The sequence below is a fragment of the Eutrigla gurnardus genome (assembly GCF_963514095.1).
Source record: "Eutrigla gurnardus genome assembly, chromosome: 4".
Classification (NCBI taxonomy): Eukaryota; Metazoa; Chordata; class Actinopteri; order Perciformes; family Triglidae; genus Eutrigla; species Eutrigla gurnardus.
Window position 1 is genome coordinate 16439354 of NC_139918.1, and position 13350 is coordinate 16452703.

Below are 13350 nucleotides of genomic sequence, written 5' to 3' on the forward strand. Positions count from 1 at the left end.
AACTTTATAGCTTTTTCTTTCAACAGCATCTCAGCTGCACAGTTGTCATGGAGATGGCCCAGGTGTTATGACAGGCTTTGTCCTCTTTCATCCATTTTTTCAGGCTATTTATTGACGTTTCCAAACTGTGTTACTTCCTAACGCTTTGGCTTTAATGTATAAAATGTTTAATTATTGTAAACATTATCGTCTGCAATACATTGTAAGTGGTGTGTTAACCTGCAGTTGTCCATTGTGTACCACCTGTAATCGCGTTCTAGGAGAGCTGGTCATCATTGTAAAAGCCCTGACAAGTTCAATGACCCATAGGGGGCCTCGATTCAGTCAGTTTTTCAATGGACACAATCCAGAAACTTTATTTCATTGAATATACAAACAGGTGCAAACATGAAATTTGACCTGTCATTTAACCCATCCTGAGCATTCAGCATTCTGTTTAGCACCAAAGCTTGTGGTTGACAGATGACCTGCTCTACCCACTAAGCCACATCCTCATTTATCATTTACAAGGCAAGGAATCTCTATCAACAGAGTCGACGTTCAGAAAATGTGTGAAATTTGGACACGTTTTTGGTATTGTTCTGGTTTCTGTTTGTAGTCTGTGTAGTATGTATCAATCATTATAAAACAGGCTTTGGTTGAATGCAGGGAAAACAGTCCGTGTGGAGAGCAATGGCGGGGAAACACATTGTCCGAAATGCAATCTCGGAACCCGCCGGCTATCATCTGACAATGATGGAGCTTTTTATTAGTTTAAAGTTAACTGGCGAACACTTTGAACCTACATGTCATCTCTTAACTCCAGTATCTCATCTCAAGTTGCTTATTGGAGTAGAATCAATGAGCAGCACATAAAAAAGGAAGTCTTGGCACTGGATATCTGCAGGTTTTACCAGAAGCCCAGAAATATAGATCTTTGTCATCAGACCGATAGCCGATGTCTACCAAGATTGCAAGGGAAAAAATACAACACCTGGACTTGATATTATATTACAGCCACTGTGAATCCAGGACTGTCCTCAGATAGGCTATGAACCAGTATTCACATATGTTGTTTTTATGACATTGATGAAGTTAACCAGAGATCATATACAGGTCATATAGAGCAGATAGAATCATCTATCAAACCTTGAAACAACACAGAAACTCTTGTTATTACATCAAATGGGCCTTCATGAAATTCTGAGTGAGTAGACGGAATTATGGACACCGTGGTTGGACTATGACACTGGTCACTGACATTGTGGTTTCCTGAGACAAGTGCTTCGGTTAAGAGCTACGAATGGTATTGATTTTGTAAGACCATTTTGTACAATTCAATGTCAGCAAATTGAGTGCCTTTATAATCTGGATAGCCCAGGAGAAAATTGTTCATTGTCACAAGTCAAAGATCATCCAATGTTCTGATACCAGTAACCCTTAATTCAGTTTTAAGATGGGTGTTTTGTTTGAGACTCCTCCTCAGTGATCAGCACATTAAATTGCTTCACTAGGAAATGACCAGAGTTACTTTTACACCAACTTCAAGGTGGAGTAGTCGGCCATTCCTCAGACTTAAAGGTTTGTCCCCAAATGACATCATAGATTAGAGCCTCTGCCAATTTTTCTCAATTGTTGGCACGGATAATATTTGACATTGACAAATCTGGATGGAATTGTCCAAACTGATATAATATTGGTCCCTCTGTGTACACGGTGCTTCGGTAATGTTCCCTGACACCAAGACAAACGTGTACGGTCAGTTTTATATATTTCTCAAAAGTTCACTCTTCGAAGAGTCAAGGTCTCTGAGCACATCGACATTATGCGAATGCCATTTCAGATAATAATTTGATCTCATGAGTGTTTCCAAACCGCTCTCTAAAATGGATGAGGGGAAAGTCACCTTTCATTCCCTTTAACTGTACTTACAGCTAATTGCCGTCTTAGATGGACAGAAATTAATTTTTGAAAGGTCCTTTGAAGTACCCAGTGAAGCTTCTCTGCCTTTTATACTCCGTGTGATTACTTTGGCAGCTGTATGAAGTCTTCTGCTTGTGTCTGATGAATAACTGTCAGCATGGAATTAGGCATTTAATCACAAAGAGGGATTCTGACATACAAAAGTTATAGACTTTGCTCTTTTCGCATGTAAATCCACATAAAGTATACACCACTACTGTTCAAACAACAGCTATAGCACCTTGCAGTTGCTTATTATACCCAATTTATGAAGGATTATTGTGTGTTGGGGTCAGTACTCAAATATTGAATTGCCTCATTCTTTGTTGCCCATTTCCTACTTGCCATAAAAGAAACCAGCTGCAATCCACATTCACTAAGGCCCAATATTCAGATTAATGGCTTTTAAAAATCTGCTTCCATGAAGTGAAAGTGGAGAAGTGGATGATTAGCATCAGATACTGTGCTGGTATTAAAACGTGTTCTGGTTGTCCTTTTGGCTCAGTTGGAAAAGACTGATTTTGAATGGATTCAATGTCGATTTGGATTTCGACATGTTTCTTCTCGCTATTTTTAAGTTTGCAGCACTGTGTACATATCTTTCAATGCTTCCTCTTGGATGTGCGGTTACGATCCGGCACATGGTTTCTACATTTTTATAGAGGTTGACGCCCATAAATGTCCCGAACACAGCAAAATAAAAAGACCCAGGCAGTGGGCAGGGTCTCTGCAGACACTACCACATGTGTATTAATCTTTATATTGTTGTTTTTCTTTTAGGAAAATCCTACTCATTCTGTCTTTAGTGGTGTTTTTCAGGAGGGTTTTTTGTTAGTGGAAGTAATTTGCATATACAGTCACATGTTGGTGCATACATGAATATGCAAATCCCCATCAAACCATTTCTGTCTTCTAAAGGTTGGTGTGCTGGCTTTTCTGGAGCTTTCAATTTAAATGCTGTCAGTTAATTAATTGCTTTCAATCAATTGATGTTTTTAAAGCGAAACGTTAAGTGTTTCCAGCCTCCTAAATATGAATAATTGGTAGTTTTCTAAACTTAGCAGATGGAGTTTGCTCAGGATGATGCGGTTAAAAGCACTAGAATAAGCCAGTAGGAGGACCTTGAGTTCCTTTTTTTTTTTGTCAAAATAGGTCCAAAGTCAAGATTTAACTTTAATATTCACAGTCATTCTTTACTTAGCATTTGTCAACTTTGGGGAGGGGGGGTTAAGATGAATACATGGATGAACCTTGAAGCTTAACACTGAGGAGTTTGAGGTCTCGGGTTTAAAACATCTTGAAATGAATCCCAGCCCTGCTCTGTCCCTGCATTCTAATGAGTTTATTTGCGTACTCGTTCATCCTTATCTCAGTCTGGCTTATTGATGTGAAATCTGTCGTTACATTAAATATGTCAGCTCAGCACTTTAAAACTTGGCTCCCCCTCGCTGGTTTGATTTTTGAACTACATGAAAGGCCCTCTCTCTACATGTGGTGAAACAAACTAGGAAAGACTGTGAGTCGGGAGACAGTTGGATAAAGTCTTTGGGACTTGACATGACACTTGTAACCCCGGGCTCAGGGACACTATGCTGTTCTTCACCTGTTAACATTCTGTGGAGGAGGCCAAGCTCATTTTTGTAGAATAAAAAAAGCACCCAGAAAATTGTCTAAAGCCCTTAAACCTCCAACAGGCTGGATGGTTGCTTGGTTGCACTTGGGTCTACCAAACGCATCGTGCGTAGCAGAGGGAACAGGTTGAAACTCCTTTCCTCCACACTTAGTATTTAAATGGCCTTTTAGCATTATGAAAATTACATTCTTGTAGGCACCCATAACATGTCCATCGTCAGATCCAGCAGACACTGACATTAACTAACTGACATTCTCCACACAGTCGGGATACAAAGAGGCTGATGAGAAACAGCGCTTAGTCTCCGAAGATATCAGTAATCTTGACACGTGTGAATGCAGCTTCGGCTTCTTCTCACCGTCTAGTGAAAGAAAGTGTGTTCAGACACCCAGAGAAGCCATGATGTACGGAAGTGCTGATATCTTACAGCAGCGCATTAACCAGTACACCTAAGTTAAAGCATTTACAAAACCTCCACAGTGTATTGATTGAGCAGCGGTTTGCGCTTCACTCAAAGTGCACCTATCAACTACAGAAATGTGCTTTGACCACTTCAGTATTTGCTGTAGTTGGGAAAAAAAAAGATAACTCAATTTTACCCATAGGCGAAGGGGACCGCAGAAATGTGTATTACTGAGTGAAAGGCTTTTGCATGAAATTACTTACACTTAAACAAAGAGGACTACTCCATGCCTCGGCAAACTGCATGAAAGAAAGACGGTGTGAAGCTGCACATTCTTTGTGACGGTGTGAAGCTGCCCTGTGTCTGAACTTCTGTGATTTCTGATGCGTCTTTGCTCAACCAGACATAGTCTAAATGACTTCTCTCTTTGACATATTGGCTTCGGGAAAGGTCAATGTAATTTGAAAAAATCATCTTTAAAGTCATCTCAAACATCAGCTTTTAGATTTGGTGTTTTGACGGGCAGTGTCTAAATGCTCTGCTGAAGCATACTGCAGATTTGGCAAAAAGTTTTTTTTTTTTCTGAACTCATTCTTGAAGTTGTTACCACAGCCAAGGAGAGGTTATTGTATATTTTCTGGTCTGTGTTTCAGGGGTTATTATTAATAGTAAACAGATTTAAATGACATTTGGTGGGAAATTACAGTAGGACATCAGCCAAGGAAGAAGTGATTAGTTTTATTGTACATCCAGGAAAAGATTTATTAACATTGTCACATTTTGAACATTTTCATTATTTCCTTATAAACCACTGGCCTTATGTTTTAATTAGAAATTATGTTGCATGTATCCCTTGATTGCCGCAATGTATACAAAGTCATAACGTTGTGCAGCCTGGGCAGAGCAGTGCTTTTGTTTTTTTATTAAATAAATGCATGTCAAGCCTGTCAAACAGTAAAGTGGCCAGTGTGAATGATTGTATGCATTAATAAGTATGTGATAATTATAAGCTGTAATCTGTCCTTCATGTACAATCCTTTTCTGGCTGGCATGAATTAAGTGAGGGAGCGAGGGTCAGCGTTTAGTGCAGACACACAATGCGAACCCCATAGGTAATGTTAGAGCCGCTGAAACTGCTCCAATCAATATTTTACATTAACAATGAATGGAAACACTGCAAGTAATACAAGTGAAAGGGGGCGTACGGAGTGATTAACCCACAGAAGATGATCACTCAACTCTGTGGAGCATTTTGGACTCTTTCAGTTCACATCGTTTGGTTGTAAGGCAACTGTTAACTAACACATTCCCCATATCATTTATTAGGTATCAATAAGTCACTGTTGTTGTTTGCAGGGTTGTTGCGCTGCCCCTACGTGGTCAAATCTGAAAGTCCAGTGTGTGTAAAAGCTTCATTGAGACCTAATGCATCTTAAACCTGCAATAACTCATTGTTTTCTCCACTTGGGGGCAGCAAAAACAAGTCATGAAAACAGCACTGACATACCTTTTTATATTGATATGCCAAACTTGTTAGCATATTATTATTCATACATATAGCTTATTGACAAATGGAGCATGTAAAGTGCAACATTATCATTCATTTGGGGCCTTTAGTGTTTGTATCTACCTGATTAATGTCACTCCAATACAAAATATATTTACTTTCCTTCTGTTTTTTTTTTATTTGCCTTTACCAATATTTAAGGAGGGGAAGCATAGAGAGCTGTGAGAGAAGGGAAAGATGTGCAGAATGTTAGATGAGGGGATGTCTGCAAGAGGGAAGAGAGGTGTGGATGATGAGGAGAGATCGGTGGGTGGTTAAACACAGCTGAGAGAACTGGTTAACCAGGTATATTTTACATAGTCCTGACAGGTGATTAAAGGTGTGGCTGAGATTTTTGATTTGCTCTCAACGCTGCTCTGAAAACAAAAATCAATTTCAGTCAAGACGGATGCTTATCAGGATGGGCCGAGGTAACCTCAGACCTGCATTCTGTGAATGTATGCAGGAGAATGCATTAATAATTGATGCCGTTACAAAACGCATGATAGGGGGGGCTGCAGCAAGATAGAAGATGATGTGTGCTGCAAACTTAAGGGATCAGCTATGGTTGTATTGACTAGAACTTAAGGTGTTTTTGATCATTTTAATGGTTTTAAAAGAGGTTATTGACCATATGTATCGTAGATGAATGCCTGCTTTGACTCTCCAGAGTGACTCATAACGTATTTTATGTAACAGTTACAAGAAAGTTCAGGAGGGATGATGGTAGCCTAAAGATTATAAATGTGTCTGCAATGCTTAAGAGTGCCAGGTTTGAATCCTGTCACCAGCTGCAGTGAGTTTAATGGGAACTTTAAATGAGTAATACTCTGGCCTTTCACAACAACATCCGTTAAGGTTTCATAAAGAAAAGCACTAAGCTATTCCCCCTGTGTAGCTTGTCAGTGGCTAATAGATCATTATAGTTGTAGCTCAAGCTTTGTGTATGATGCTGTAACTTAATGTGATGCCATTGGGAATAGTTGACATTTTGGGTCTGCAAAATGTCAGCTTTTCAGGAACTAAGAAGAACAACTGTTTTTAGCTTGCTGACCACAATTCTGGGATGTCTCCAATGGGTTTTGATTGGGGCACAGTGTTGTTTTAGCCATTAAATTGCATTTAATCTTTCTGAACTTTAAACAGTAGTCGAGTTGGAGATGCACAATAATATTTATGAGTTCATATGCGTTCCCAGGTTAAATGAATACCGCAAAAGCCAAAGGAAAGGTTGCTTAATTTAATAAGCTCCTGTTTTCATCTTTGCCTCCCTGCTGTATTCCTCTCTGATCCATCCATCACAACCCGCTGTGGGATCAGGTCTTACTTCCCAAATGAAACAAGATCTCTTGAATTCAATGTGCCCTCTAAGACCTCGATGAGGATTGGTTGATATACCAGCCCATTGCTACTTCCCAGATCCAGATATCCAACCCCTTACCCTCCCTTGGGTGCCAAGAGGAAACTAGACCCTGTCTCGTCCAGCCTCCCTCTTACATTTAGTTTAGGTGAACCTCCCTGTTAGCACCAGTATCCAGCGGGTCATCACTGCAGCAAGACCACATCCAGCAATCACTTACTTGGAAACCTGGTGATAATGGGAGCCCCAGAGGAGGAAGCGCCACGTCCACCGTCGGACATTACAGTGTTTGGGGCCAACTGTACCCTCCACGGCCTCAGCCACATCTTCCTGCCCGGTGGAGTGACTATTCGACGGCTCCTTTGGGCTGCCGCATTCAGCTCCTCGCTTTCAATCTTCCTCTACCAAGTGGCCGACCGCGTGATTGAATACTACCAGTACCCCCATGTCACCATCCTAGATGAAATGGACAGTCCTGTCATGTATTTTCCAGCCATCACCATCTGCAACTACAACAGCTATCGAAAGTCCCAGATCCTTAGGAACGACATCTTCTGGATGGCTGGGCTCTTGGGTGTGGAACAAGGGGACTTTGATGACTTCATGGCTGCTCTGGGGCAGACCACAGACAACAGCAAGTTTTTCCCCAGCAAGACCTTCAACATGCTTGAGTTTGTACAGAGAGCTAGCCACAACATAGATGAAATGTTGCTTGACTGCAAATATCGAGGGAAGGACTGTGGTCCAGAGAACTTTACTACCGTGAGTATGGCTTCTTGTGTTGGTCTAGCCTCAGGTGAATTCAAGGTGAACTGTGGCAGAATCATTATGGGGGAAGAAACTCATCCTTAAGTAGTGAGAATTACTACCTTGAACATTACTACCTAGAATTTCTTAAAGCGATAAATGCTATGTTCAATATTTATCAGAAATGATATATTAAATTAAAAGAAGAATGTCCACACTCAGGAGAAAAGCTGGGAAAGCAAGATTTGAACATATGGAGAAGCCTTTGGCAGCAATGCCAACAACTGTGAACTGTTTAATAGTCATTATAATTTGCTTCAGTTTGAATGCTTCATTCTGCCCACGGTGAAATGAAATATGAGTCAGTTTATGTTTACGATCACCAGAAGACATTAATGCAGAGCTGTGCGCTAAGAGAGTGGATCTTTTTTATTAAATGAGCATTGTCATTATGAGACATCCACATTCACATCAGATATCGTTTTGGGAAAGAGACGTCGCTTCAAATGATGTTGTCACTTTTTAATTGTTTCGTCAGTAATGCTCCCTTAATTCTTTTTATTTTTTAAATAATTAATGGTGGGTTTGTGGAAAGATTAAGTAGCTCTAAGGGGAACAACAGGTGTGGGGGTGTAACACAAGAAACATTCTGAGGAACACTAAAAAAAAAGCAATGCTTTGTCTCTGTACAAGAGCTGTCACCAAAAGAAGAAAGATATTTTTTCAGGCTTTCATGGTGATATTTAAACGTGTCGAATTCCTAATTTTGTGAATAGGATTAATAGTCATTTATCTTGAAGGAGAAATGTGAGTCACTTCCTTAGAAAAATTGTTCTCAGAAAGATGTAAACTAGTGAGGCGCCATATGGTTCAGCAAATCTCTGCTGACATCACGCATCATGCATTATGAAACAAACATATGGCGTTATCAGGACCAGGAGAGTTTTTAATTATTATTAATCATTATTGGGGTTTTTTGTATAAATACCTCAGAAGAATAATCTTCATTGTAGCAGCGGCACCAAATTGTCTCGTGTTTTGTCTCATCTCACGAAATCTAAAACACACACTGTCACCAAACAGAAATAGTCTTTTCGCTGCAATAGTGTCACTATTTCTCGTGTGCTGTCATTTTTGTTGTCCCATTTTCTTTTTCTCCTCATTTTTCAAGCCTCAACCAAAGAGATAAAATCACGTCAGCAGAAAGTGAATGGAACTTAATCGTCCTGCTGCAGTGACAGGGGAAGGATTGTATTTCGATGAAATGGGCCATTGATTTGAGTGATGAAAGCCCAGCACCAAGATGGTCTTGTCATGCGGCACAATTTCTTTGAGAACCAGCAGCAGTAAAAGTGAGGCAAATGATTTGTACTAATTGGTTAGTAAGCCTACAATGGCAATACAATTATTTTTTCAGAGGGACAATAGTTTAAATGCACAACAAACCATACATCTGCTATAAGAAGAGCCTCAGACTTGTACATGAAAATGGTGGACGAGAGTCCAGTTCCAAAAACAAAACGGCACATGTAAGCTAATAAAGGTAGATTTTGATACCGACGTGGTCAGTCAGGTGACCTTGGCTCTTTCACATGCCCACGCACAAAAGGCAAATTTCAGCTAAATGTCAGAAACTGGAGACGCTCTAAGGGCCTAAGTATAGATGGGACTAATTAAATATTCATGGCGCTGCCTGAATTCCCCCTCCTCGGCCTGCTGATCTTACTGTGGGAGGCTCAGAGGCAAGTCCTCTCACAGGAGGTGAGATGTGATGGAATTGAGATTACCCATTATATACTTCAGGAACATCAACACAAGATGACTCACGCAAGGTCTAGACAACATCTCATAATTAGCTCTCTACATGTGGAAAAATCGCTGGAAATGTATGCATCATTCAAATGCCTCCGCTGATATATTTTACTTCTGAGTGTTATGCATTTTGATGTGGCATTAAACTTCAGAACATTAGAATAAATAGACTATTACCATTTCCTCTTTAAAACCCTTAGAGTACTATCATTGCTCTCTCATATACTACGATTACATAGTACGATACTTCAATCTTTGTAATACTTCTGTCTGTGTTTGACGATATGTTTGTGTGCTATGCCTGAAGGTGGATTTTTGTCCCAAAGTCATGACAAAGATACATTGGCTGAAGAAACTACAGCGTGTGGGGACCGGAAACACCAGATGTTTCTGCTAATGAGTCGGATATGGGTGCAGTATTGAGAAATATTGGAAAGGAAATATCAGGGACCCCAAGTGCAATTATTCCCTCTGCAAAAAACGAATGAAATATTTTTTGAGGGAAGGATGCTGTAATTCACTGGAGGAGAACGAGGCTTGGATATTAAAAGGCTGGCAGATAGTAGCACTGGAAATGTTCCACCCAGTGCTATAAATATACAGCCCTGAATGTCCCTGCATCAATCTATGAGTGAACTGTGCTAATAAGCTTTGTTCAGGCTACACGGAAGGATTGCTGTGCCTCATCTTTTTTATATCAAATCGTGTATACATTACACTCTCAACAACATTATATTAAAGAAAACATTACCATTAGATTTGAACACAAGTGATTCCTTGTGGAGGCTTCTTTTCCTTTTCAAACTGAATCTCATGCCTCCATCTTGTTGCTGTACACACATCTGTGGGCTGATGTGTGATTGATGGCCTCGTTAATACTCAAAACCGTAAGCACCCCAACACGGCCCAACTCACTGCTGTGGATTTAAACCTGCAAGTTTGTCTCTGACCAAATAAATCATCTGTCAGCGTGTATATGCAGGATGCATACCGAGGTTGGCGGGATATCATTTCAATCGATCCAGCTCAGAGCTTGGACTGTCTCACACTAATGCGAAGAGTTGATTCTAACACATTTATCCTTTTACTCTTGATCTTTTATGGTGCGGTTGAACTTCCTGTTAAGGTATCTGATTGTGTTGAGCCTTTCTTAATATTACATTATGGTCTGTTTTGTGGTGGTCGGGGATTTATTTAGGGTCTGCCAAACCAGAAGCCCTATGTTGTGGTGTTTTGCTTCATCCACAGCAGTATCGTCTGTCGTGCTGGAGTTGGTTTTAGAGGTCAAAGACAAGAGAAGTGTGAGTAAAGGAAACAGAAGTCAGGATTGAGTGTAAGACCCGTTCAGAAACGGGCAGAAAATAGGCAGTGTGGGAGATAGGAAGAGAGGCAGCAGCTTACACAAGAGAGATGGGTAAGGTGGGGGGAGTAGAGTTGAAGGAGAGAGTGAAGACAAAGTGGAAACAAAAGAGAAAGCAGTCTGTGCTTTCCAGAGATTGAGGTGGGACTGGTACTCAGCTGAGGATCGACACCATCATTGTGATTCAGCCTGCTTTGGAGTGGAGCCCACGACTGGAAGCATTAGGAGAGATGAAGGGAAGAGGTGTGCGAAGGAGCACAAAATTACAGTGCTGCCTGGAGCATGAAAAAAGGAGGGGAGAGATGAAATAAAGCACCACTGTTCAAACAATGAAATAAACAAATTGGAAGCCGTGAGTGCGGATGACAGGCCAGACAGCAAATACCTAATGTGTTTGCTCCATTACTCAGAGTGGGAGCCACTGTTACTGTACTGTAAGTGCAGTATTGGCAGCGCGATCAATGTCGCTGAAGAGGAATAGTGAGGAATTCATAGCGGGGATGCTGTGTGAGGATTGCGTTTTGCTGACTTGCACATCAGGGAGCAGATATTACCACGGGCAGACGTTAGAGTTGACAGAACCTCTTAATTTAATGAGCTTGTTAGGTGGAGACATTGGACACAAGTGTGGCTCTGTCCAAAACCAATACAGCCAAAATGATGTCTTCCAGATTACCAGCCTTCTGGCATCATGTAATATCCAAACAAGGAATATGTTTGGTTAATATCAATATTTTCATATTTTACTAGAGAGTGCAAAAAAAATATTTTGGTTTCAAATCACATATCCTTCCTTATCTTGGATTACCTGCCATGCCCAATTTAGCTTTTGTTTCCACTAATGGCCTTTGGGATCTATACCCTTCTGTCTAAGCCAATAGAAGCGATCCCTTACACAATGTTAAGTATTGTATCGCTATCTTCCTTCCAGTAAACTGAGATTCCCTCGACGTCATGAGCAACTGAATAGGGGAAGCCAGACGTGACGCATTGTTGGAAACAGCAAATCATTTTTTTGGAAATGTGTGTGATGATGTGATGTACTTTCAAGTGTTAAAAATCCTTTACATTTAGATTATGTAATGATGTACCTTGGGTGCTGAGAAGGGAGACGGAAAGAGAGTCTGTGTATAGCTTTGCAGATGTCTAGGGATATCATTTGAATTACTAATATGTTCGCTTGACACAAGAGGAACTCTTGATGGAATGCTGTTACTCTATGGCAATTTTAGGCAGCTGGCATGTGCTTACGATGCCTAATTTCTGAGCGAGCAGGCAAAATGAATTCATGAATGGATACCAAAAGCCCCCAGCTGAGCAAACAAGATGAAAAAATGCAACCAAAAAAAAAAGAGAGATTATCCTTGCAAATGAAAGTACTGGTGAGGAATGAGAGGAGTGAGTTTATCAAAGTGTGACTGCAGGGCTGTAGATTGAAAGCTTGAGTGACAGCGCATTTGTGTTTTTTTTTTCATTTCATTTTGGAGTTTGCCTGGAATGGAACAAGACGGCAGGTTCAGCCAGCGGCATCTGTTTTTTATTGATACAGACTGCATCTGCTCTCCACCTGGGAGGGCGTAATACTGTATATGCTGTGTCAGAGATGTTTACAATTACTAGAAGTAGTAGAAGTCCTGCGTTTTCTTTTACCGAACATGAAAAACTAAAATACTGTAGTGTTATGGTCATTTAGATTCACAGTGAATGTACTGTTATCTAAAACAGATTGTCAGTTAATTTAATTTTTTTTACAAAATACATGCCCTTTTGATGTATTTTATATGAGGTATTTCTAAGCCCCTCTTAGCTGAAAATCTTGCTTTCCTTGCATTACCGTTGCAGCACACAGAGCAGCTTTGTTTCTTTTCGAGGAGGATAATTTCATTTAGAGGCAGGCCACAAGATGTCTCCCTCTGCTAAAGAAGCTGCCTGCTCACCAGAGTGACATCTCTGATTGCAAATGTTTTGGCTCTTACCGCCTGCCTTCTGTTCCAGATCTACATTTGTTTGGTCATTTTAAATCACAGTGCAACAGAGGATTTCTCTGCTTTGGATTCCGGGTCCAGAAATGATCAGGGAGTTGAGTTGTGAAGTTTTCATGTGGATCCGGGTGTGACGTGCTGCATATCAAGTAACTGTTAATGCAAAATTCAGTACATGTAGGAATGTGGAGCTGAAATGGTTAGTCAATTAATAGATTTGGTGATTAACGGTAATAATTTGGACAATTATAATAATCATTAACTGTTTTCTTGATCATACATGATATTAAATCATAGAATAATATATGGGTTATAATAATCTGTGGGTTTGATGCTGGGATAAGGAATTTGAACGATGAATTGATATTATTGTATTGAAAATAATCGTTTGTTGCTGTGCAATTTCTGTGTTTGTTCACTTAAGGCTGCAACTAACACATTATTTCCATTAATGATTAATTATTCTCTCAATTAACTAATAATTTGCCCCATACATTTGCTTATTTTCTCTGACAAACAGTCCAAAAGACCCCAAATATTGTTAACTAATAGAAGAATTTGGAACA

The 13350-nt window shown here is 40.2% G+C and overlaps 1 protein-coding gene across 3 annotated transcripts in view; it reads left to right on the top strand.

The window, feature by feature from the left end:
• asic1c (acid-sensing (proton-gated) ion channel 1c) overlaps window positions 1-13350 on the top strand; it is a 91399-nt gene that overhangs the window by 54332 nt on the left and 23717 nt on the right. Inside the window, exon 1 of one of the 3 annotated variants that reach the window (XM_084008164.1) lies at window positions 7047-7645. The exons of the other annotated variants lie outside the window; for them this stretch is intronic. Within the exon in view, the coding sequence (XP_083864290.1) occupies window positions 7121-7645 (525 nt within the window). The 5' untranslated portion in view covers window positions 7047-7120. Of the gene's footprint in view, window positions 1-7046; window positions 7646-13350 lie in introns of those variants that run through there. 3 annotated transcript variants of the gene reach the window in all.